Raw genomic sequence first — 26087 nt, 5'->3', positions numbered from 1 at the left:
CTCCAGAATAAAGTGGATAAATAGATCTTCTTCTCACCCCAAGGTAGTGTTTTGACTTATGTATCTTATTTCCAGTTTAAATTGTAGCAAAATTATGGTGAGCGTTAGAAGGACAATGGAAATAAAGCATCTCTCTGGTTTAAATGTCTCCACTTACTCAGTACTGCAATGCGCTGTTCAGCGTAGGGAGAAAAGAACAAATGCGGGGTGGACACTTGGATCCCACACTGAGTTGATAGACTAAAAAAACGATACTTGTTTCCAGAATTCCAAAAATAGTCATTCTGAAAGTGGCGTCATTCAAAAGCCACATTTTAATACTTCTTTTGTTTTCTCTGCTGGGAGTGTTAAGTGAGCAATTTTAATCCTCACCTTCTGTTGGTTCTCTCTTGTGCTCATCATGGCAAAGAACATAAACCTTGCAGGAAAATTATTCCCACATTATGAATATTTGGGGAAAGCTGTTTTAAGTTTTTGGTGCAGTATTAAATATATGCCTTTCTACCTGAGAGTGATATTTTGTAAACATATTTAAATTGAGAATGAAAAATTTTGATAGCATCCTCTATTTTTTAGTTCTGTAGTTCGAAGAACTAAAAATATTTTGTGTATTTCTAATGAAATACCAGGATAGAATATATAAATATATTTCGTTAAATTTCATCTCTATTCTTTTTTTTTTGAGTCATGAGACTCTGGACATTTGATAGAAATATTGCCCTCTGCCCCATCCATAAATGTCATATATATTCTGCATATTGAAAATGTAGAGCTGTCTTTCCTGCCTTAGAGGAATTCTTTATGAGAACTGGTCTCATTTTTTGATTTCTCAAATGTCTGTCATACCCTCTGACAGGTTTAGTGTCAGTCTTATTTACTGAGTTCTGTCAGTATTTTGACAACTACTTTAGATCAAAAGGTGTCTTCATCTTTGTGTGTATGCGTGTGCTGCAATAGTGGAATACCCGAGGATGGATAATATATAAGGTACACAAAATTATTTCTTAAAGTTTTGGAGCCTGAGAAGTCTTGAGGGGACTGCATATGGTGTTGAACTCCATGCTATATAGCATACCACAGTGGAGGGCAGAGATGGAGAGAGGTGGGAGATGGAGAGAGGGGGGAGGAGAGGGAGGGAAGAAAAGGGGTGGAGGGGAGAAGAGACAGAGAACATAACAAACAAACAGAAATGAGAGACTGAAGCTTCGAACCCTTTCATACTCACCAAAACTGTATGCATGAAGTAGGGAACACGTATGACCTAAACTTGTTAAGATCTTCTACCTCTTCTATTATAGAATTCATGATTAATTATCTAGTACATGCTTTGGGGGAGAAAGTAAAATAATGTAATTCTGCCCTTTACACTGCAATCTCATGTCCTCTCACAGACAAAAAGCTTTCATGCCATTGTGATAGTCTCCAATGCCTTTAGATCTTTCTTGCATCAACCCCAAAGCTCAAAGTTCATGCTGTCTTCTAATTTAAGAACAGGTAAGACTCTATGCACAATTTATCCTGGGGAATGTTTCTGTCCAGCTGTGAGCCTCTGACATTGAACTGGTTACCTGCTTACAGAATACAATGGTAGATATACATCCATACACCTGAAGGGAAAATCAGACAAGAGCAGTCAATCCTATGGAAATTCAAAGCCCAACAGAGGAAACAACTTGAAATAAAAGTTGCAGCTTAATCTCCTTTGGTGTCATAACCAGCATCTTGGGCACATAGCAAGAGGTTTGGACCCAAAGGCATCCTGTGGCCTCGTCCTTGTGTCTTTACAGGGCACGCAGTTCATCAAAGAGCTCCTGGGATTGGAATCTTGGGCCACAGCTTTCGCAGGCTAGATTAGAGTGCTGTAGCTCTATAGTTCTGGGGACTCTTGGGATGTTCCACTCTTGGACTCCACTGGGCACTTCTCTAGTGGGGGTTCTCAATTCTGACTGTGTCTTTGGAGCAGGTTTTTAATAGGCCTTTCCATATGGCCCCTGAAATCTAAAAGTCACTGCCATGGACCCATGGCTCTTGCGTTCTGCACATGTGCCTTCTGGAGCTGAACCTGGGACTCTCTGGGCCTCAGCTGCAGGTCTGAGGAGCACAGCATCTGTATCTGGTCCTGGGCAGTGCATGCTTTGCACTACAGATGGTCCTAGAACTTTTGTCCCAAAGTCTCTTAATAGTTATACCTATGGCACTGGGAATTGACTTTCCAACATATGTCCAGAGGAAAGAATCAAACCATTCCAGAAAAGGCTTATTTGTACTTTCTAAGATTTCTATATTGGGTGAATGTATTAATTTCTGAAGCAAAGCTATCTTTCCAGGATTTTTGTTTGCCTACGTATATTGCTGATTGTGTCTTCATTTAGATACCTGCTTAATGTGTGTTCCCGGGCTCGTTGATTTGATTCAGGATAGGGGGATTCTTGGTTCATAAATCTATTATAATGAAGGATTGGACGACTTGCAAGCACAGTTATTCTCATTTCATAATCAAATAAGAAATAAAGGAGCCACAAACTTATCGTTACTAAAATTAGCAATCAAACATGGGTTGGTTTACAATGTCAAACAGAAATTTACTGAGTACATTCTCAAAATTCTAAAGCAAGGATGCAAGTGGCAAACATGAACGTTAACCGCATATTGTCCTGTCTTTCTTACTTGCGTTAATGCATCTTTATCATCTGGGTGATGTGGTGCATAAACAATTTAAGGGTAAATTGGAGGGCAATTTGCCCTTTCTTCTCAAGTTCTCCATGACCCAAATTTGCCATAAGGCATATTTTAAGCAGAAATTGAGAGCAATAAAGGAAGACCTAAGCCATATTGATTCACTGCCCCCTAATGGAATGATTTTTAAATAATTGCATTTTTAAGTACTGTAAATATAAGATGAGCTAATAGCTCAAGATTGGCCCAAGATCCTCTAATGAGCAGATAGTCGTAACTTCTAATTATCATCTTCCTTGTTCCCCCGCCCTTAATTAGACTGAATCGGACATAAAAGTTCTTTGTATACACACTGAAATGGACCATGAAAGTATAATTTATTGTGATTACAACTAAAAGATATTTTTCTCCTGAATTCATGGACATTCATCTCCAAATATATTTAGCCTCTTAGGGATAGTTATCTACAAGGTGATGAAGAAAAGGAGAAATTCTCATTTACCTCTTGTCCATGGAAAAATAATGTAAAATAAAGGTGTGATGTTTAGTGTGCTAATGAGCCTTTGCTTTAAAAGCCTTGGCTATAATTAGGTTTACTGTGGATTGCTTGAAAATGAATACGTAACATAAAAATGAATGTCTGCTACTCCACATGGATGTTGAACTGGCAGAATCTGGAACCGCTAAGCTTATTTTGTGCCAGAGCATTCCTGTTTCCACCTTCTCCCCAATTTTTTTTGTAGCTGTTAAAACAATACTTTGCAGAAGAAAGGGAACCACAAGTCATTTACCTCTCATCATTGACCTTAAACTGACAGCTAAGGAGATGTTGCTTCTCTTAGGCTTGACTTTTTTTTTTTCTTCTCAGGCTATCGTTCTTTCTGAGCTGCACTATTAATTTGAAAATCAAACCATTTACCCATGTTCTTTAACAGTTCTGGTGTCTGTATTTTTGCCTGCTAGACCATCTCAAAGAATAAGAGAATGCCCCAGATAGAGCAAGAGGAAGTCCCAGAAGTCACTTGCTAGGGTCTTCTGTTTGTCAGTGATGAAATTCGAGGCATTAAATACTTTAATACTTGGATTACATGCAAATTAAACATTAAAGCAAATCTCTGGACTTCTTGTTTTCAGCGTGTCTTGCTATGCCACATGGCCCACAAAGCCTGCAATTTGACATGCGAGGATCTCTGCTTGCCCTGTGGAGAAGTACTTCTCATTGTTCTGTTCCTCTGTCTAGGCTATCTGCCTCATGGACTTGGCTGTTTCTCAACACGTGATGACTAAATTTAATTTTAAACTTGACACAACTGAGAATCACCTGGGAAGAGAGTCCCAAAGAAAGAATGTTTGCACTGTATTGTTTTTTGGAGGGCATGTCGCTGGGGGTTGTTTTAATTATTTGATGGGAATACACAGCCAAGTGTAAGAAACACCAATTCCTAAGCAAGGAATCCTGAACTGTATGGGAGTGTAGAATTGAGCTGAGCACAAGTAAGCAATCAAGAATGTATGGATTTTTTTTCCTACTATTGACAGGAAATGTGATATAACTGTCTGAAGTTCCTGACTTGACCTATTCACAATAATAGAATTATAAGATGAAATAAACCCATTTATTCCTAAGGCTGCTTTTTGTCAAGGTATTTTACTACAACAACAGAAATTAAACAAGGACACAGTATGTAAAAGAGTTTTCATGAGAAGAGTGAGTGGAAACTTATATGTAAAAAAGGGAAAGTCCAAGAGGGGCCACTTATTCAAACCACTTTCAATTAAAGCAGTTATATTTGTATGCATCGGTCATTGGTTATTCCTTGTCAGCAAAAGAATAATGTGTGTGTGTGTGTGTGTGTGTGTGTGTAAGATATATAAAGTATTATAATTATATATATAACACATATGCAAAGTATTATGTATATATAGAGAAAGAGCATATATAGTAGTATAGAGACACACAAATGGGCATTTTAAGAAGGATAGTCTTAGATTGTGTTAATATTATACTAATATTTAGTAGCTTTTAAGTTACTATATTATAGTAATCATAGGTGACAAATAAAATAGAATGTCTCACTTTGTCAGAGCCTTCAATGTTCTGATAATCTGGCTTTTTTCCTTTCCTGTTCAAATGTAAATCATCAGGAATGTTCAAAGCCAGTTTGAATTGAATTGTTTCATTGGTATGGTGGTTGCTAATGTAGGAACACCTCAGCCCACAATGTGATCACCTGATAAACCCATCATGAGTTGAAAATATTACAAGTCAATAATGCATTCAACACACCTACCCCAGAACACAGCTGAGCAAAATAGGACATTGCTGAGTATCCATTGTTCACCCTTGAGACCATGTGACTGGCTGGGAATACAGTGGTTTGAATGAGAATAGCCGCGTAGGCTCATATAGTTGAATAATTGGCTCCCAATTGATGAAACTGTTTGGGAAGGATTAGGAGCTGTGTCCTTTTTGGAGGGTTGTGTCACTAGGGAGGAGCTTTGGGGTTTCAAAAGCCCACACCACTCCTACTTAACTCTTACCCTCTCTCTCTGCCTCATGGTTGTTGTCTCAACATGTAAGCTCTCATCTACTGCTCCAGCACTATGCCTTCCACCATCGTCCCTACCATGATGATCATGGACTAGCCCTCTGAAACGATACGCAAGTCTCCATTTCAATGCTTTCTCTTATAAGTTGCCTTGGTCATAGTGTCCCTTCACAACAAGAGAACAGTGACTATGACAGGGAACTTCATCTCTAGGCTTCTAGAAAGCATTACCATAGTATTACTGGCCTGGGAAATGATCAAAATTTGAAGGGCTCTTCCCAGTGAATGAGTATCTCTTCCACATAGTTGTAAAGTTGAAAAATCCATGCTTTGTTAAGCTGAGTTCCACCATCTGCATAGCCACTTTTTCATTACTACAATTATGTGTCATCAGATTTTAGCATTGGAATGATGTTGATGACTCAACTGCCTACCTACTTAATTTTATTCCAGAGAAAACAGACATGAAAAGGTGGAATTTCTTAGCCCTGTGCTCAGAACTGATCAGTGTCAGGTAGACCTTGGCTCTGGCCAGTGTTATTTTCCTTAGACTGCCTGAAAATCCTCACTTAATGATCTCTTGGCACTGTCTGAGTCTGTCTGTTTTTCTATTTCTTTTTCCTTCTGTTCTTCATTCCTAGCTTACTCTGTGTTATTCGCCTTCAACTTATTTTCAGTAAATTTTATCTGAATTCTGATTATGGAATAAAGTTGAAAAGAAAACTAGGAAGTCTTGCTGGAATGCTGATGTCCTCAAAGAAATAATTTGTCTTTCTTTTTTATTGTCTTGTCATATGCTTTCAATGGATCCCGTTTGTTGATTTTATTCTACTTCTTTCAAAATATCCCCAATGTACTTTGTTAAATGATGGAGGGATTTTCTCTGCCTCTCATATAGAAATATTAGAAGTTGCAGAATATTATAGTGTCTGTGTTGGTAGAAATAAGCTGTCTCAAATTTAAAGTTTATTTAAATTGGACTCAGAACTCTGTCTTAATATGTAGCCATCTGTGTCCTTCATAGGTAAATGTTAGAGCTACAGATTGGCAAGAAGAGTGAAGTGCTCAGGTTTCTCTTTGGATTCAGGCATTCTGTCATTTGTATTAGTCCAGTAACTTAACAAACGTTCTTTTATTCTAAAACTTATTTATTTTGTGTGTGTTTATGCATATACTATGGCACATAGGGAAGTCAGAAGACATCACTTGGATTCCAGATATACAACTCAGTTCATCAGGCTCTGTGACAAGAACCTTTACCCAAGCTGAGCCATCTTGCTGGCCCCACTTAACAAATATTCTACAGAAAATTGCATTGTTCTCCACTCAAGGTTACCCAATAGTACAGACTTGTAGAGACTGACATTTCCTAAGTAATCCCACAGTGCTGTGGAAATGACCAGTACATACATGAAGTACTGTAAAAAGGTTCTGCATAGAGATGTGTAGGGCCCTAAGGGGACTGAGGAAGAGAACTCCCTGCAGCCTCTCAAAGCCTGGGTGAACTCCAGTCAAGCTTGTAACAAGCTTCCTTATCAGAGACTGTCTTTGGATCATCAGACCCCAAATAATGACAGGGAGACTTATTATTAATTATGAAAGCTTGGGCCCTAGATTCCTCCTCCTCTTTCTCTCTCTCTCTCTCTCTCTCTCTCTCTCTCTCTCTCTCTCTCTCTCTCTCTCTCTCTCTCTCTCTCTGGAAATCCTGCCTAGCCTCTCCTACATAGCAATCAGCCATTCAGCTCTTTATTAAACCAATCAAAAGGCACCTTAAGCAGAGACACATCTTTGCGGTGTACACAAATACTTTGCAGCAAAAACTGACACAGATCTTGCATCTGCAGTCACTGGTGGTTTACTCTGTGCATGCCAGTGTGAAGGAAGTACTCAAGCCTGCTCAGAGAAAGCTTTCCAGAAATCCTCCAAATCCTCAGATCATCGTGGAGAATCTCCTCTAATCCTCTCCAAAACCCACACCTCCTATAAAGACTATGTCCTTTCTTAAGGAAAGAGAAAGAGAACTCTTGTTTTTGACCTTCAGGGGTGTCACGGAGTGATCTCAGCCTTCTACACTGTAGGGCTTTCCCCAGCAGTGTAGGGATTAGTGGCTGACATGTGCCCCTTCCCCTCACCAAGCTCTGCCTGGGATCTCAGTGTAGGAGTCAATCCTATTCATAGAGCCCCATGTGTCTGCAGAGAACCATCAAGAAAATACCCATTTTCTGTAGTAAGTTAAGAAAAAGAAAGAGTGGTACAGAGAGACGTGGGGGAGCTCTGTACCTTTCATGGAACTTTGTTATATGAACCTCAACATTCTCTTTCCAAAGTCTTAGAAGGTGTTTGCTTAAGCAGCCTGTCATGCCAAAGGAGAGTTTGCATCGAAAAATGAGCCAGGTGTGAAGGATGTACTGGGAATTTTAGTCAAGCTGTTGAAATGAACTTTGGGTATCTAGTGCCAATTTGGGCCTCCTGTGTTTACTCCCCCCACCCCCTGCCCCGAGTTTCTTCTGATTAGCAGGGTTTTAAGACTCTTCACTAGTGAATATTAGTAGCTAAGCAGTGTGGCCAGAGTGGGACATAAACTGCCAGGAAGAATAAGCAGTTGCTGTGGGCAGACAGGCCTTGAATTCCGAGACTTCTGTGCTAGGCCTCAGCGATGCAATGGGATGAGGAAACGCACCCGGAGAGTTCGAGTACTCTATGCTTCTGTGCCCATACCCCAGCAAACATAAAGTGTGACTGAAACTGAGTGCATCATGTGTCCTCCCCTTCCTCATCCTTAGTTCTGGTTACAGTAGTTCATCCAGTAGCTAGGCTAGAAATAGTAATCCCACCCTTGGATCTATTTTCTTTCATAAATTTTTTTTTCTTGAAGTTTTTGTGCATTGAGTATCTTCTCTCTCAGACCCTGGTACTGTCCTTTTTCTTATCCCTCCCCTCCTGTACCTCTAGAGAATTTTACTTACTTTAATATCATTTAGATAAATAGGTAGGTAGATAGATAGATAGATAGACAGACAGGTAGGTAGGTAGATAGATAGATAATTTACATAGTGGCTTGTTTTTTTAATGTATGAGACAAGGTCTCAGGGATCCAGCACCTTGAACTCACTGGGTATATGGCCAAGGATGACCTTGAACTCCTGATTCTGCTGCCTCTACTGTCTCTCCTTGCAGAGAGCTCTACCTCCCAGTGCTTCCTGCATGCTAAGCAATTACTTTGCCAAACACACTGCATCCCCCACCCCATGGACTTATATTTATAGTGCGCTTCAAATCGTTCACTCGGGCCCTTTGATTTGTTTGGCTAAAGATATCTTACTTCTGTGTATTCCTCTCTTTGTCAGTGGTTGTCATCCATGCTCACATACTAGATCAGGTTCTCCTCTTGCAAAATCAGTCCTCTAAAAAGCATTCATTTCACACTGGAATCGGGACGGAGCCTTTGCAATCCCTGGGTACTGTCTCCACTGCTTCATTGCAAGTGGCAGAGCTCTGTGAGGAAGACACTTGAGCTCAAAATGACCTCATTTAATGCAGTTAGATATTTATGGAAGGCACCTGACAGAATCTTTTTTTGAAGCCTGCAGGAACATTTAAAAACAGTGGGTATTTATTCCCAGGAATGTGTCCTCACAGTTGCATATACAAAACGTCTTTGGAAACAAAGCTTTCCACAAAAATAAAACAAAATCAATCCGTCTAGGAGTTGGCCAGACAGAAAGCATGACTGTGCTCTTACAGGACAAATGGAGGTGACAGTCATCCTAATTTTTGTCAGGTCATCCTGAGACTTAGAGCAAAGTTTCCAGAAAGGCACCAGACACAAATCCTCCTATGTTAATATCTAGAGAAGAGTTGTTTCCTCTAAAAACTCCCAGAGAGCTAAATACTCGGCTTATGTTGATATTGATGTCACTCATGTGTATGACAAGTTTAAATCTAATTATGTTTACAGAGAGAACGAAAATGACCCTTTAAATGTATTTTTAATTCTTAATTTTACTCACATAATTGCAATAGCATGTGCCATAATTTTGCTTCTATTTCCTACCAAGATTATTTTCATTTTTGTAAAAGGTAATTTTTTTCTATTTCAAGTGTTTTAAAACTTCCTGTCCTCAGTCTTTTTGTTTGTCTGTCTGTCCTTGAGAACTCCTCTGTTTTTCTGCCATTAAACTGAAGCCTTGATGCTAATGTTTGTGTAAGTCGGGAAAGTAAGATCCAAATGTCAGAGCTGAATTCAGTTCTCTGTGTTTGAAGAAGCACTTCCATAAATTCCCTGTCAAAAGCCATGATGCTCTTGATGCCAACAAATACTTTGTTTGTTGAAATGGTCATTTGTTTGATTCATTTTTAGTTGTTTAAAATTTTGTTGAACTATTCCTTATATACAGCACTGTGTTACATGCAAGTATGGATTGTGTGTTTATTATATCTTCTCATAACTCACCTACCCCCCTGGCTCCCCCGTATAATTGTTCCTCTGGACAGATTCACTCCCACCTTCATGTCATATGTTCATGCCTGACTTTATGTATCTGCAACTGGAACACCATATTAAATCAATTAAGCCAGTCTCAGATACTGTATTTTCCCTGTATGTGTTTTCTAGATATTTATATAGATATGATCTAAGTTTTTGATAAACTATCAAATTCTACACTTATCATACTTGAATTATGAAGACAGAACATAATGACTTTGGGAAAGACAAGCAGTTCAGCTGGCCCTTTCACTGAGGATCCAAACCTCCCCACCACTGGAAACCTTTGCCCCTGGCTGCCTTACACAGCCTACCACACATACAATATCAGCAGTAGCCCATGACCATTAGTTTGCTTGCTCTTGAACTTTTTGTAAATAGAATTATTTGGTAATTACCTACTTGCTGCCTGGCTTAATTTTTTAAAAAAATATTTTACTATTTTTTGATAACTTTATAAATATGTTTTGATCATATCTCTCCTTAACTCCTCTCAGATCCACCCCAAACTCATGTCTTTTTTTTTTCTTTTTTAAGTTACCGACAAACTCGAGTTTGTGGTGACCATATATTCGTAGGTGTAGAGCTATCCCTTTGAATGTACCTGCCCTACCAAGAGCTGCAAACTGAAGCAAAACTGACTGTCCCTCCTGAAGAAGTCATCAACTGTTCCCAGCTCTTCAGTAATGAGCACGCACGGACCCCTTCCCGCTGTGTGCTAGAATGGTGACTGTCTTGGGCTAGCTCAGTGGTCTAGTGAGATACTTGGGGCTACTTACGGGAACATGAATGAAAGGTAACATTGTTGAGCATGCGCAACTAACGGGCAGTTACATCAGCAAGCAGCCTACTCTCACATGCATTAATTCACAAAGCCTGCACTCCTAGACCGTTCTGTGTGACTGACAAGCAGTTCAGTGAAGAGCATCTCCTCTCTGCAACAGTTCTTACTGCTCTTCCCTGGGGAGGAGCCGTGTGGATTTTGTAACTGACTGAGCTCCTGAGCCTTGCAAGTTATGTTAGCTCCTGAGTCTTGAACCTCCTTCTTTCCTCAGGAGGTAATGTTTCAATTTGGAGGAAATAGCTAGACAACACCCTGATTGGATCTTGTACCCCATGTAGTCTCATTCGTATAATGTTCCCATCACATTTCTGTTCAGATCAACCCAGTTGATCCTCATGTCTCTGTGGATAAAGGTCCAAGTTAGACCTATGGAAAGTGTCCCCTTCCCTGTCCCCAAGCCTTTGCCCTCCAGGCTGGCCATGATCAGGTGCTCTGACCTCTGACCTTCTGTCTTTCAGTATATACATGCTTGTAATCAACTTTCTGTATCTGCAACACTCTTTCTCTCCATGTCTGTAAACCTAGGTCCTTCTTAAAGAGGACTTACGTCACCTTGCACTTAGAAGAGAAACTTACCTCCCATCTCTTTCCACACTTTCAATATCCTTCAGTCTCTTTTTTATCTTACTCTTTTGATTACCATCTAATATAGTATTTATTTTGTTAATTATTTATTATTTTATGTGTCTCTGTCAGGCCCAAATATTAGTTTCTTTTTTTTATTTTATTTTATTTTATAATTTAATTTAATTTTACATATCAGCCACGGATCAAATATTAGTTTCTACGAGGCAGATTTTAAAAAAACAAAAATCTATTTTGTTCATGACACCGTCCCAGATGTCAGAACAATGCCTGGCATGTAATGTGTACTCAATAAATATTTGTTTATAACATAGAAACCACTGAGGAGCTGGTATTTGAATACTGACTTTCCATCTTTGGTAGAATTATTTGCCCTACCAATTGGCAAATTCTCATGAAAAAAAAAAGTTAGGTGACTTTTAGGCTTGCTTCAAGCACATCAGTTGTGAAGAATATAGATCCATTATTTCATTATAAAATCCATGCACCCTTAATACTGCATTGGACACTTGTCTTATTGATGTGACCAAATACCTGAAAAAAAAACAACTTGAAAAATGAAGAATTTAGTTTGGCCAATGTTCAAGGAGACACCACCCATCATGCTAGAGAAGGCTTGTGGACAGTAATTTTAGGCAGTTGGGCACATTGGCTGTGCAGTAAGGAAGCCTTGAGCAGACAGCACGTGGGGCAGGCATGTGAAGCTCTCTTCTTCCAGTCTTCCAAAAGGTCATCATTAGCTAGTTGGGGTATTTTACATTCACACCACAACATAGGTCTAGCCCATCCCATCTTAAGAGGGTCTGTGTGCATCTCTGCACAGGTTTGAAACACTAGAAACAACCCCTCTCTCCCGCCCTTCATTCACCTCCTATTTCTCTCTCCTTTTTCTCTCCTCCGTTATCTTCCTGAAATACTTTGAAGTGGTCTGGCTGAAATCCTGCTGCTGGATAAGAAGATTCCTGTATAAGGTCTATATATACAATATATCTTTCTTTGGAGTAGCTTTGCTTCTATTACCACAGCTCATAAACTTCTAACCCCTGTGCCTGAACAGCCATGCATGTCTTTGAAAACGTAGCTTTGCCCCGGACAGTGCAAGACTCTCACGTGGCAAGACATTTTCCTTTCAGCTTTGAAGACTTTCCATAAACAGTCCACCGGCTCGGTCTCTGTTCCTTTAAGGGGGTTTCCAGATGGGTCCTCATGCTTGTCCTGTAAGCCCTCCTGCCTACTTAGCCGTCTCCCCAGCCCGGAGGAGGTGAAGGGAAGGCAGGCACTGTTTATGCAGGTACCTGAAGAAAAAGCAGTTAGTACTCAAGAAAAGGATGGTAAGCTGCTGAGTTAAATGTGCATCTTGCGTGTTCAGGAAGAAGCAAGAAAGATGTGGGGCTGGAATTTGAACAACAAGGAGGAGCCTTTTGAGGCCTTTGGGTGTCATTCGGCATGTGAACGGAAGAGAGGAGAAGGCACTATCTCAAGTCTGGGCCTTGAATATAAGGGGAGTTAGATAATAACTAAATTAAAGTATAAATTATAAATCAAGCAGGAAAGGTTGTATTGGAAGATATGTGTGTTAGCTTCCTGCCACCGTAACAAATACCTGAGACAATTAACTTATCTAGAGAAAAGGTTTGTTTTGGCGAGCAGTCTTGAAAGTTCCAGTCTGTAATGCTTGGCCCTGGTTTTTTGGCATGTGGTGGTGGAAAAAAAAATCTGTTCACTGATAGCCAAGCAGGTAGAAATCACTTTCACAGGACACTTCAGTGACCAAGGGACCCCTCACTAGGTCTTACCTGCTAAAAGTTCCCCACCTTCCGTGTAGTGTCACTCCAGGACTGAGCCTTTAACACTTGGGTCTTGGAACACGCTCAAAATCCAAACTGTAGCAGTCTGAACTCGGAATGCACAGAGGAAAATGCTTGACATTAACAGTGTAGGAGTCATCTAAAAGAGAAACCAGGAGGACAGACCTTAGCATCTGCCTTAGTGGTGCCTTCTCACTCTCCTGGGATCTCTAAGAAAGGTCCAGTATGAAGACCAGATGGTAGCTGTTACGTCCTCCGTTCCTTTATTGTTTGCTGTGGATTTTCTTAGGTTTTCTATATTCATCCTCAGACTTTGTGTGAAGTAAAATTACTAAAGCAAGAAGAAAATATAACAGAGAAAGACACCTGTAATGCTATTTTCATGTTAAGCCACCATCATCTGCACAGAGAAAAGGCTCTGGGGCTGGCCTCTACCCCGTTTACAGTGAATTAGGACTACAGGTCAAAGTGGTTCTGAAAGGCTCTCATCATGGGGCTGGGGAGAGAACTGGGTTGGTGAGGTGCCTGCTCCACAAACGTGAAGGCTTATGTTCAATCCCCCAGCACCCACATAAAGAGCCAGGGCCAAGGGAGCATCTCTTAACTTGGGGGTATCCCAGGTGGATCCCCTGGAGGTCATTGGCTGGCTGGCCTAGCTGAGTGGATAGATTTCAGGTTCTGTGAAAGGTCCTTTCTCAAGTACAAGATGGAGAGCTGTGAAGGAAGATGCCTGATATCTATAATCTCATCTCTACATGCTCATGTGCACCCAAACACATCCATAGAAACGTGTATGAAACACACTCACTCACACACAGATTGTCACAAATACCTGATTTTAGTCCTAAACTTACCCACAAGCCTTTACGACATTCTTTTCTGAGAACTATATGTATTGCCTTGGATTTATTTCCCCTCTTCTTTTTTGTTAACTGGCTGTCTTTCTATAGCCACAATTTTTGAAATTCTAAATGTATTCATTTAAAGTTGGATTACTGACAAACCTTAATTATTCCACCGGTTGAACTATGTGACTCTTAACCAAGTTTTGGCAAAATGTTGTACTGTAGGAGGATCTGAAGGAGGGGAATCAAAAAACAAACAACAATAACATAAAACTCATGGGCTATTATTGGATCTGCTAAAGAAGCAGTTTCCGTCCCTTGGTTTAAGAAGTCAAGACATCTGGTCGTGCTTTCTGCAGGATTTTTGACTGTTGCTTTCTTTTAAATTCTTGAATATTTATCTATTTTTTTGTGTCTGAGTGTTTGTGTGCATGTGTTTATGTGAACCACAGGCATTATAGTGCTTGTGAAGGTCAGAAGGGGGTATCCTGATCCCCTGGACCTGGAGTTACCAGGAGCTGTGAACCATCATGTGGGTGCTGGTGACCAAACCTGGGTCCCCTTCCCGAGCGGCAAGAGCTCCTAACCCCTGAGCGGTCTCTCCAGCCCCGGCCAGAGTTGCTTCTCAATTCTGAGTTGGAGCATTTTACTTTGAACTTCTGAGAATAGACCTTCTCCCAGAAGTGAATGCACACAGCATTTCTTTTGTAACTTTTAGATGAAAGACAGTGTTTAAATGCCAAATGGCTACGGAAGCTCGCATGTTGTTTTAAACTCCTAAACCCTCTTTCTGTTCTTTGCTGCATGGAAAATATTACATCCTCTTTCAACAAGCCTGGGAGGAGACGAGTATTACAGAGTTTTATTTATTTTATTTGTTCTTCATGAGTTCTTATGTTTCAAATCTTATTCCTGTGTAGGCTTGCATCAGATTAAAGAGTTTGAATGCCAGGTTTGAGCCATTGTTTTAAACTTCCTCCACTAGACTTGCTTGGTGCTGTGAGAATATCCATTATATGCCATTGTGTAGCTTTAGTCCATCTTGAATGATGCCCTTGACTTCGAAGTATAAATAGAAAACGGGGACAGGTGACAAGGATTGATTAGCAGTCTTTCTTCTAACAGAAACAATAAGCACACTTAGATGAATTGCTAGCTCGCAAACCTGGAAAATACCTAGTGAAAGAAGTGTGCGTGCGTGCGTGTGTGTGTAATAATGATTGCATTTACTAGAAGGACTTAAAGAGTCTGTCTGGTCTTATCTTTACTACCTATGAATTTTTATGGAAAAATAGGCTTCCGGATTCTAATGAACTGAAAAATGCTACTTGCCATCTCTTCAGGGGGATTTTTCCAGGTAAAAAGAAATAGGCCAATATTATTGCCAATGGATAAACAATATGCATATCATAATTACTACTATAACATTTACCTTTTCCTGCCTTTCTGGTTCCAGAAAATCCCTCAGGGTGGGGTTTTTAGTTCAAATCCAGGCCACAGAGGAAGGAGAGCAGCCGTGATAGAGAGGGCAGAGGGCCAGGCAGTCCCGTCAGCAGCAAAGGCTCATGGGAGGAGAAAGAGGAGGGGGGTTGCTGGGATCCTGACAACTTTGGCAGCAGCCAGTTGTGTGGAGACAGTTCTTGTGTTGGAGATAGACAGCTGTTGACCAAAGCTGATGGAACTGTTATGTAACCAAGGGGTGCTTGGGTCTGATCGAAGAACGGGATAACGGAATTGGCTTAGTTTGCCGGAGAATGAGATCATAGTTGACATAATGCTGGACAAACACGAGTTGGAGGGTACATCTGAAATTGAATTTATCCTCTTCCCAGCCCTCACTGCCTGTTCCAACCACTCTGCAGCTGAGGCTTCTGTTCCCAGATAAAGTCTGAGACACATTTGGTGGTTTCTCAGGCTCCACTGGGAATTAAAACAAAATCAAGTGCCCCTGAAATTTTCAATAGCGTATACCTATACACGTGGCATTAGTTTGTTGATTGTTATGTCTGATCTAGTCTAGTCTAATATATCATGTTTCATTCATTCCAAGGTGAGATGTCTCTCACTTTCAGCTTCTGCTTGCTACAGATATGTATCCACCACTGCATTAAGAGCTGTGGTGAGCATTGTTCCCTCCACAGGCCTGTCTTCCTCCATAGTCTCCAAGAATGTCTTGTCTGACTTCTTCATAGTATTTGAATAAACAGAGAGCATAGAAGGCGGGAAGACTTTCCAGAATGGACATCTGTGTGCTCTCGTGGATGAGAGTGAACTGACTCTTTCTTTGTGGACACTTTTTTGGGGTCTTAGGGGAGTCTCTCCATCCTCTTTCATTGTGTTTCTCTTACGTGTTAGCTCCAACATGAAGGAAGTGGAAAGAGATTCTCCTCTTAGTGGAATCATAGTAGCGTGCTGCTTTTCATGGCAGCTGCTTTTGGTTGAGATGCAGGGCACACTGACTTGGCAGATAAGAGATACTGACAGGGAAATGCTCTTCTGGCACTTGCCAGGGAAGTGATTGCAGGGGATGTGTATGAGGGTGCAACTCCTGTGTGGACTGGGGCTGAAGTCTTGCAAGTGGACGCCGTTGACTGGGAAAAGATGTGGTGGGCCTTCTAGAGACATAATGCATAGTTAAGAGGCAGCAGACATCTTAAGGAATTGCTGGCTAACTGACATATCAGCTTTGGCTAGGGAGTCCTCCTGGAATTGTGCCCAATACCATATGTATTACTTGTGCATATTATTTGCACAGAATCTGGATCTTTGAATACATCCACCTGTTTATTCTTTACCCCAGATGTGAAACTTTATATTTCTACCTTAATTGGATGTGGGCACTGGTTTATGTTTATACTGGTTTATGTTTTTAAAATTGTTATTAACTTTACCCTGGACCTCTTAGTTCTCTGACAAATTTAACTCTATCTTTTCCAGTTGTATATGAACACAGATCAAGATTAGAGAAATCTTTGCAAAAAGAAAGGCTCGAACACAAGAAAGCAAAGGAAGGTAAGACAATGTGAGCTTGTGTCCTTTGGTTTCCGCCTACCCCTCTTTGATGTACCATTACTTGGCCTAGGATGCTTTTCAGTTTTGTATTTTTGTTGTTGTTGTTGCTGAGTTGTTTCTCAAATGAGCCTGAAGCCAGTGCTATAGGTGGACAGAGAAAGAGCTGTCAATAGATGTGTTAGGCGTGGCGCAGACATTTTATATAGTCTCAGTGACGGGGAAGTAGCCGTTTCTTCTTTCGGAGCTCAAGTCAGATAGCAAGTGGAAGATGTGCAAGCTTTATCATCCAGGTCATGACTCAAGGGTCTTTACTTCCTTCCATCCCACAGAGAAGCCTTTGCATCAGAGGCTCAAGTGTGGGTTTAGAAGCTTCTGCTTCGGCAGCCTTCATGACGGTCGCACATCGGCACACAAATTATTTCAGAAATAACACATGAGTTCCCTTCTACATTACATAGGTGTATTTCTAATGCATCAAGCCTCTGTCCACAGTTGGGTTTGGGAAAATATGCATTGTTTAGAACACGTTTCGTACACTCCATCTTACGTCTGTAGCATAGTGAGTTGACCCACTACCTGGAATCTTTTGAATGAAGCAGTTGTTATTATTTCATAAAAAATTTTACTGACACAGTTGTTCAGTCAGAAATTAACAGGCAACACTGGCAATGCTGTCAAATGTTGTCAGAGCTTTTTAAGAAAGCATGCATTCCAGCATCTAGCAACTGAAAGTTATCTGCATTCTTATTTTTTATTTATTTACATTTTGTGATGAGTCTCAGAATTTAAGCTCTTGGCTCCGTCAGTGGAATAAAAGGGTAGGTGCCGTGGTAGATGCGTGATACCATGCAATGCTCTCCTGGCTCTTGGGTTGAGCAGACTTCAGAATCCTGAGAGATGCTCTGAGACTTATCTTTGCCCTGTCTTCCACTGCAGAGTGATTTTATAGAGCCATCTAGTGGATAATAAAGTTTTCAGAGCATTGAAGAGGGCTTAGATGGCTTGATTGTCTTTTCAGTTCCTGAAGGAATTTAGTGTGCCCTCTAGTGGGTAGCGATAAATCACCCTGTCTCCAGATGCACCCGCTGCCTCTCAGTTTCAAAGGCAGCTTTTCACAGTGCTATTGTAAGTGTGCTATTAGTCACTTGATTCAAACACGGATTCTGGTGATGCAGGCTTCGCAGAGAGAAGGGAAATCGGAAGACTGCATGCTTTGTCATCCGCTTTCCAAAGTTTCAGAGGTAAAATGAAATACATAAATCACTAAATACATTAATTTGAACTGGAAACACTTTTGCACGTCTGAGTAAAGTATACCTTTTTTTCTCATGGATGTTTAAAAATGTTTAAATGGATTAACTTATTACTTTCTTTCTCTGCATTTTTATCTTTCCTAGATTTCCTTGTTTATAAGTTAGAAGCACAAGAAACACTAAACAAAGGAAGGGTAAGGCTTTGCTCTATTTTGGCTTTTAATGTATTTTCATGAACCTTGAGAGAGATGAAAATATTACTGTAAAAATTTTTCTCTATCGATCACTAGCATTGTAGGTTGAACATGCATTCTTGTTACAAAAATAAATAATAAAGAAATCCTAAGAGGAAAACTTGAAGCATTGCTCATTTAAAACCTACCTTTTCTTGCATCTGGATACATCAATGATGATTAGTGATAAATTGAGATAGCATCACTGTGTCATATGAAGTGAAGGCTTTGTTTGGTTGATTGGTTTAGCTCTGGAGTTTTGAGATAGGTTCTCTTCTCCCCAAGAAGGCCTCAAACTCATTGTGTAGGAATGGATGACCTTGAACTCCTGATCCTCCTGCCCCTACCTCCTGCCTCTACTTCCTTGGTGCTGGGATTACAGATATGTGCTAGTCTGTGTGGCCAGCGGGGTGGGTCATTTTTATTCACTCTTTTATTTGCTCGAGGTGTCTCTTTTCTATGACATGTAAGACTTCTGTTTGCCTTTACAAAATCCTATCAAACAGGAGATCTGCCTTAGTGCTGACATTTGCAAGTATCTGAAGAATGAATTATGGACAGAATGAATGATGTTGGCATTTAAAAATACTTTAAAGTTAAAATCAGCTGGCAAAAAGCCAATCTTTCTCTTAACACTAGAAAAATGTATGAGTGTTAGTTGAATAAAACATTAGTGTTTAGGGATTTCAAAATGGAGAAAAGTCAGTTCTTTGGATTGCCTGGGAGAAGCTTTCAGCTTTCAACTCCTACTTGCTTTTAGAAGCCCCAGCCAGACCTGTGTGCATACGGTCATATGATTGTGCATTTTGTAATATAATTTCTTTATAAACTAAAAAAAAGAAAAGAAAAGTCAGGGGATGAGATGATAAAGCAAAAATGTAGCTTATTTTAGGAGCTATGAAAAGAAAACACAGGTGCGCACCTGTGTGGTGACAGAGCACAGCAGGGGTATGCCCTGTAAAGATAAATCAGCCTAGGGAATGAAGGGAGACCGAAGGTTCCAGGTGTCTTCAGTAAGTTGATTGAGAGTGGCAGCCTAGGATGTTGAAACCGGGAGGCCGGTGTGGACAGCTGCTCTGCTCCCTTAGGCTGCAGGGATGGTCTAGAACAATGGGTTGGGAAGGGAGAGTTCAGCCACCATGAATTTGGGCTCCATTTCCCACTCTGCTGCTGGTTGCTACTTGATCCACTTCTGCCTTTTCACCCTGGTGGTAAAATGAAGATTATGTGAGTGCCCATTGCAGTTGAGGAAAGAAGGGTCTTTCTCTTCCTCCCTTAAGACATGCTGAGTTTGTGAGGCCTGCTCTTAATTGGTGTATCCCCCATCCCTCCTAACCATCCTGGGCATTAAACTCTGTAGTTAGCCAGAATGGTGACTTTCAGAAGTGCACTGTGTGTCTGGGCCACTAGGCTTCTTTAGATCATATGAAACAGAACCAAATTCTCTCTAAGAGCCCTGTCCACTCATCACATTATGATTCTATTCCCATTCTTTACGTTACTAACTCTAACAAACCCAGGAGAAAAGTGAAACCTTGTTTCTGCTCTTAAATGAAGAAATAGGAGTTCTTAGGGGGTGGCTCAGTGGTAGAGTGATTGCCTAGTATTTGCAAGGCCCTGAGTTCAATCTCCAATACCGCTAAATAAAGAAAGAAAAGAGATGGCCCTCAAGATATACCGTCTCTATCAGAGAATTTATATTAGCTTACCAAGCAAAACTGAAAATCTTTTATTAAGCGAGTCAAGCTGTCCTTGGCAAAATACCCAGATCAGCTATCTTTTGTTGATTTGATTTTCTTTTTGTTTACAGCAAGATTCCAATAGCAGATACAGTGCACTGAATGTCCAGCATCAGATGCTGAAAGTAAGTAACCTAACGTGTCCTGTATGAATGAAGAAAGGAGTAGGCAATATTTGAACTAATTAACCATCATTAATGTAATAAAAGAGAAGGTTTGTAGAAAGTTGACTTAGTATATAGAGTCATAGTTGGCTAAAAATTGTAGTTTTAGTTCCTCAACATGATTATTACCTTTATACAAAAACGGTGGCTAATATATTGCCCATTTTCTTATTCAATAATTGGGCTCTCTGGTCCTACTTTTTAAACGTTGTTCTCTTTGGTATCTTTAAAGTTCATTGTTTACTTGGTCTCTCATGGTGGTTTTTCTTTTATGTTAGACAGACTGGAGTGTGTACAACTCAAAAGCTTCCTTTTTGTTGCTAATGTTTAAGAGATGTATTTTTATCTAGCCCAAGAACACAGTTTATTATCTAAATATCTTCCTTGGGCCCTGGGTAAAACTCACTATCAAGTGTCAGGAAGACCAAAACCACAAAAAAAGTGAAGGGAGAGAGTCATTGATTCTGTCAAGCTGGGAGAGAGGAGTAGCAGAGCGTCCAGCGCTGTGTGCAAATCCTGCCATGGTCTCTGCCCATGTATTAGTTCAGTGTTTTCTATGTTTTCTCATCAGCAGAGCACACACTTTCCACTGAAACCAGAGAGCCTCTCCCACATTCAAGAGTGCAGTCCATGACTTCAAGCAGGGCATCTTCCACATAACTATTTGGAGAATGTAGAATTTAAATAACTCGTGATGTCTGTGTAGAATTATAATGTAAAATCAAATAAATAAAAATTAATTCTAGAAACAGTTCATCACTTTCCCCAAAGGGAAGAGAGTCAGTTCCCTCTCCTGCTCCATCTCCTCTACACCCACCACTCTCTCTCAAACTGGATTACTAGAACACTGAAAATCAAAGAGATATGGAATAAAGTGGTCCTTTGGGGTCAAAAGCCCTGCCTTTGTATATTTCTAAGATGTCTAGCAGAGAATTAAGTGCATACTGAACATAATCAGACTGTCTCTTGCCTTTTCTTGGTATTGCAGTCAATAGTATTTATGGTGAATTAGGTAGCATAAGCAATCTAGAAATGATTGAAACATGGAAGTGAATATGTACAAATACTATCCTATAAACAGTCTTGAGCATTTTCAGATTTAAGTAGCTTAAGCTTAGAGTTGCCCTGAATCGTCCCATGAATACTGTGGAGCCTTGATCTTGCTTGTTAAGTCCAGAAAATACACAAAATGGCTAAGGTTAAGTTTTATTGTTAATGTACTTTGTTTCTACAGTAATTTGAATCCAAGGAATACCCTCAGATTCCCCACCCCACCCCACCCTTTCTCATCTCTGACGCTAGCTTCTTCCTCTTAGTGACGTTTAGAAGTAAGGGGAGATTTGTGTTTTCCCCTGGTCTCAATTGAAGAGGAAAGGAAACAAAAAGGAACTACACAAACAGAACACAACCTTGCCTGAGCTCAAACCTTCATTCACTCTCTCCTTCTGGTGAGAGAAAGGCCATGCAGAACACAACCTCACCTGAACTCACTCCATCATTCACTCTCTCCTTCTGATGAGAGAAAGGCCATGCAGAACACAACCTTACCTGAACTCACTCTTTCATTCACTGTCTCCTTCTGATGAGAGAAAGGCCATGCCGCCAAGAAATAGACTCTCGCATGATTTCGAGAACGCGTCTTTGCTCAAGTATTCATCTTGCAGAGTCAGCATGAGGAGCTGAAGAAACAACACAGTGACTTGGAAGAGGAACATCGAAAGCAAGGGGAAGACTTCAGCAGAACGTTCAATGACCACAAGCAGAGATACCTGCAGCTTCAGCAAGAAAAGGAGCAAGAGCTTTCTAAGCTGAAAGGTATTTGATAGGGCTAGAGATGCCTTTGTCCACTGTTTCAACAGGGCTATACACAGGTGCTGGGCTCCTTGGAGGTCTTTGTATTATGTAGTGCAGTTAACTTTGGAAGTCACACTGATTAGCAGCCTCTCTTATGCACATAATCCATTGGGTTTTTTTTTTCTATAGTTCTTGTTTTATTTATATGGTGTTTCGTGTGCACATATGTCTATGCACTGTTAGCCTGTTAGCATTCCTCATGCTTCTGGAGGCCTCAAAGGGGCATTAGATCTCCCAGAAGTGGAGTTACAGATGGTTGTGAGCTGCCCTGTGGGTGCTGGGAATTGAACCAGGATCCTTTGGAAGAGCAGTAAGTGCTCTCAAACTCTGAACCATCTCTCCATCTTCTTTCTCATTACTTTTAATGCAAGATACATATATAGTAAAATTTTGGTAGTCCATATAGAAGAAATCAGAGCTACAGAAAATAGGAGGATACATGTATGTGATTCTGACTACTAAGGTATTTCAGCCTCAGAACTTTGCACCCAGGACATAAGTGGAAAGGTGGGATGCCTTAGGGAGCTGGTCATCCTTAAGAAAAGACATTACACACACACGCGCACACACACACCCCACTTAGGAGAGATAGAAAGTGAAAAACCACACTTGCAGAATCAACTTTTGGAAGAAGTTTCTTGAAGGGATCCGAAACTGAGTTGAGTAGTGTCTCAAATTGATTGTGAACAGCATCATTTCATGGGTTGAGTCCTGGACTGAATGAAAATGATTGAGGGAGCGGAGTCTAGATCTCGCTTCCTCTCTACCTCCTGACTATCAATGCAGTGTGAATAGATGTACCAAGCTCTGCTGCTGTGACTTCACCACAGGGGTGGAGTGTAACCTGGCACTGTGAAGTAAAGTAAACCTTTTCTCCCCTGAGGTGCCTTGGCTAGAAGTGTTTTATCCCAGAAGCCGAAGTGGAACTAAGACATGACTCTGGGTAAAAGGTTTAGGCAACAAAGTTAAAGCATTTTGTGATCGATAAAAGGCAGCAGTGGCTAGGTGATGAAGCGCAGGCAATGTTGGGTAGCTTAATGCGACACAAGAAGAGTATCTAGACCTCTCCCTATCTCTCCCAAGGAAGGCTGACAGCATGGAAACTTAGATAATTGCTCTTGATTATTATGAATATAATAGCTGATAACACATTTGTGTAATGTATTAGGACCAGGTGAAATCCTTCCAGTGGATGGTTCTACTGAATTCTCATCATAAACCTGCAGGCAGGCAGCCAGGTGTCTTGTTTTCTTTAACATATGAAGAACTGGAGGGTGCTGAGCAAAACTTGCTGCTGGCAGAAACCCAGGGAAGGCATGGAAGCCACTGCCAATAAGTTTACAAACTAAAATTCACAACTAGCTAGTCAAGTTGAGGTAGTTCAAGTGTTGAAAGCCCCGTACAGCCTGTAGTACACTAAAGGTCCTTAGAGATGGCCAGTGGTGTCCTGTTTTGACTTCTGGAAAAATCTACTGTGATGGGAAGGCCCGGTCCTACTTTGTTCTTAATATTTTTTCCCCCAAATGTAGACATAAATCCTGTGCCCAGGTGTCGAGAAGGGGCGGTAAGAAAGTAAATCTGTCCAAGGGGACTGAAACTCTCCTTCACAGCTTAACATACCCTGCAGAGATGGAGCCTTGTCTGCTGAAGTATCCCTGTACGGGCACGGTTTGCCTGGGGCAGTCTAGATTTATATAATGCCTGCTGTCCTGGCTCATGTGTTAATCGTGCCCCCTTTCTTTCTCACAGCATTGCCTCTTCCAAAATAAGTTATATAATCACCCTGCCAGCATTCAGCTTCCCTTATGTTATTTATGTATTGCTACAAAATCATTGGCCTAATATTGCCAGATATTCTTAGATCCGTCTTTCAACACTGATGAATATTCAAATATGGAAAAGACTATGTAGACAAAATTTTCAAAAACCACTAAGTTTATGTGTTTGAATAGTACTTGTAAGACACATGGAATGATAGAATTTCTAAAACTAGAGAGGTAGATCTAGAATTTGCCAGAGGAAGCTGGTAACTGAACTGAAGGTTTTAGGTGCTCACTCTGATTCCACACTCTCACATTTTATCTCTGAAAAGACCTACTCAGAGTAGAATTTAGATTAACCAAGAACTCAGTGATAGCAGTAAAAAAAAATTAGAGGCTATCAGTTAAGGAGGGTTTCTATTGTCTCTAATTGAAGTACCTTGTGAGGGGATGTGAAAATTATTCATGCTATGAGAAAGAATCTGTTCTGTTCGTAACTATTTTTCATTGGTAAAGATCCTCAAATCAGAGAGCACCTGCCCGTACATTTAGTCCCAAGGGCTCGTTTATTAACAGCAATGTTTCATTTTCAACACCTATGTGATTAACATTGTTGACTTCATATGTAATGCATAGCCTGTTTCCAGAGCCTTAAGCCAATGAACCAGGTCATTTTGCAATGAGCCTTTGAACCCAGGCTGTGCACCAATATAATACAGTCTTTTGTTGATTTGGAGTATTTTACTGTTAAAGTTCAAAACACATTCTTAAATAAGTTTTCAGGTTTCAAATAATGACATATAAAACTAGAGAATTCCCAGTATTCATGTATGATTGTTCTTGTTATAAAACAGAAACTGTCTATAACTTGAGAGAAGAGAATAAACAACTAAGAAAAGCACACCAAGACATTCACACACAGCTTCAAGATGTCAAGGTAAGGTGAAATCAGACTTTGGCTCTAGGGAACTTGTCTCTTTTATTTTGCAGAATGGCTTCAAAAGTCATTCCTGGAAGCTGAGAAGATAGCTCAAAGATTATGAGTGTTTGCTGCTCTTGCAGAGGAACCAAGTTTGACTCCTAGTACCATAGCTCACAACCAACAATATCGCCATCTCCAGAGAATCCAATGTCCTCCTCTGTCCTCTGTAGACACTGAACTCACATGCGTACCCCATGACCACCACCACCACCACCACCACCACCACCACCGCCACCACCACACACACACACACACATACACACACATTCTTAAAAAATAAAAATAAAGTTTTTTTTCTTCTTTTAAATTAATTCCCAATTGATCTGCTTTGCAAACCCAGATTACTGCCATAGGCTTGCGTACCTGGAGTATATCTGATACTTTTGCCACTTCAGCATCATAAACTAAAAGTGGCCTAGGGTGTCTGAATATTTGTATAAAAAATACTGAACTCATTCTTTTATTGGCTGATTACACTTTAAGATGGTTTTTATTTACCAAAGCTGATGATGACTAATGAAAGGTTTATTTGGGTAGCCCTTTTGATAGATTTCAGAATACCCCATACATCACACCTCACTCTAGGGATTTTTTTAAACTTATAACAAATGCTGCTACAACAACAAGCAAATAACATTTGGGAGCCCGCACCAAAGAACTGTGTTTTGTGACGTGAATTCAGCTCAACGTGTAAACTTCTTTTTTGTGTAGCAACAGCATAAGAATTTACTCTCCGAGCATGAACGGCTTGTAGTGACTTTGGAAGACCACAAGAATGCACTGGCTGCTGCTCAGGTTAGGAGGGAAGCAGCCGTTGTTGGGTCCTTTGAAGGTCTGCTTACCACTTCTGAATTCCTTTATGCATGGAGGTTTTCACAGCACAGTCTTCAGAGAGTTACTTCTGACAGCACTCCTAATCCTGGGGACAATGCATGCTTTTTCAAAGTCACCGAAGAGACTACTAAATAAACTTTCCATTGCTTTTGGTACATGACTGTTTCTGCCTCTACCACATCCTACAGGAAAGGTTCTGATACTTCACTCACAGCGTGGCCCATGAATCCGGTCTTTTGCACCTCTCTGGCCTGGGTCCTGTCTTAGGAAAGGGGATATAGGGCTGTGTGATGCTGACTACCTAAGTAAATCATCCCCAGACCTTTTCTTTTCTCCTTCCCTTACTCCCAGTATTGCAGGCTGTATGTATGGACTCCTTTTGGGACAGGACTTAGATAGGGCTATTCATATCCCAGAAAAGCAGAAGGGTCAGTGAAAAGTGGAAAACAAAGAGTCATCATCT

At 40.6% G+C, this 26087-nt stretch overlaps 1 protein-coding gene across 3 annotated transcripts in view; it reads left to right on the top strand.

Annotated features, from left to right (window-relative positions):
* Golim4 (golgi integral membrane protein 4) overlaps positions 1-26087 on the top strand; it is an 81525-nt gene that overhangs the window by 26724 nt on the left and 28714 nt on the right. For 2 of the 3 annotated variants that reach the window (XM_059265504.1, XM_059265503.1), the window contains exons 2-7: positions 16731-16805; positions 18203-18252; positions 20102-20155; positions 21859-22009; positions 24663-24745; positions 25502-25585. In XM_059265504.1, the coding sequence (XP_059121487.1) occupies positions 16731-16805; positions 18203-18252; positions 20102-20155; positions 21859-22009; positions 24663-24745; positions 25502-25585 (497 nt within the window). The remainder of the gene's footprint in view (positions 1-16730; positions 16806-18202; positions 18253-20101; positions 20156-21858; positions 22010-24662; positions 24746-25501; positions 25586-26087) is intronic. The other variant, XM_059265505.1, reaches the window with a different exon arrangement.

Source organism: Peromyscus eremicus, chromosome 6, assembly GCF_949786415.1.
Source record: "Peromyscus eremicus chromosome 6, PerEre_H2_v1, whole genome shotgun sequence".
In the NCBI taxonomy this organism is placed as follows: domain Eukaryota; kingdom Metazoa; phylum Chordata; class Mammalia; order Rodentia; family Cricetidae; genus Peromyscus; species Peromyscus eremicus.
Note: the sequence above shows the minus strand (reverse complement) of the source record. Positions and strands in the feature narration are given on the sequence as shown.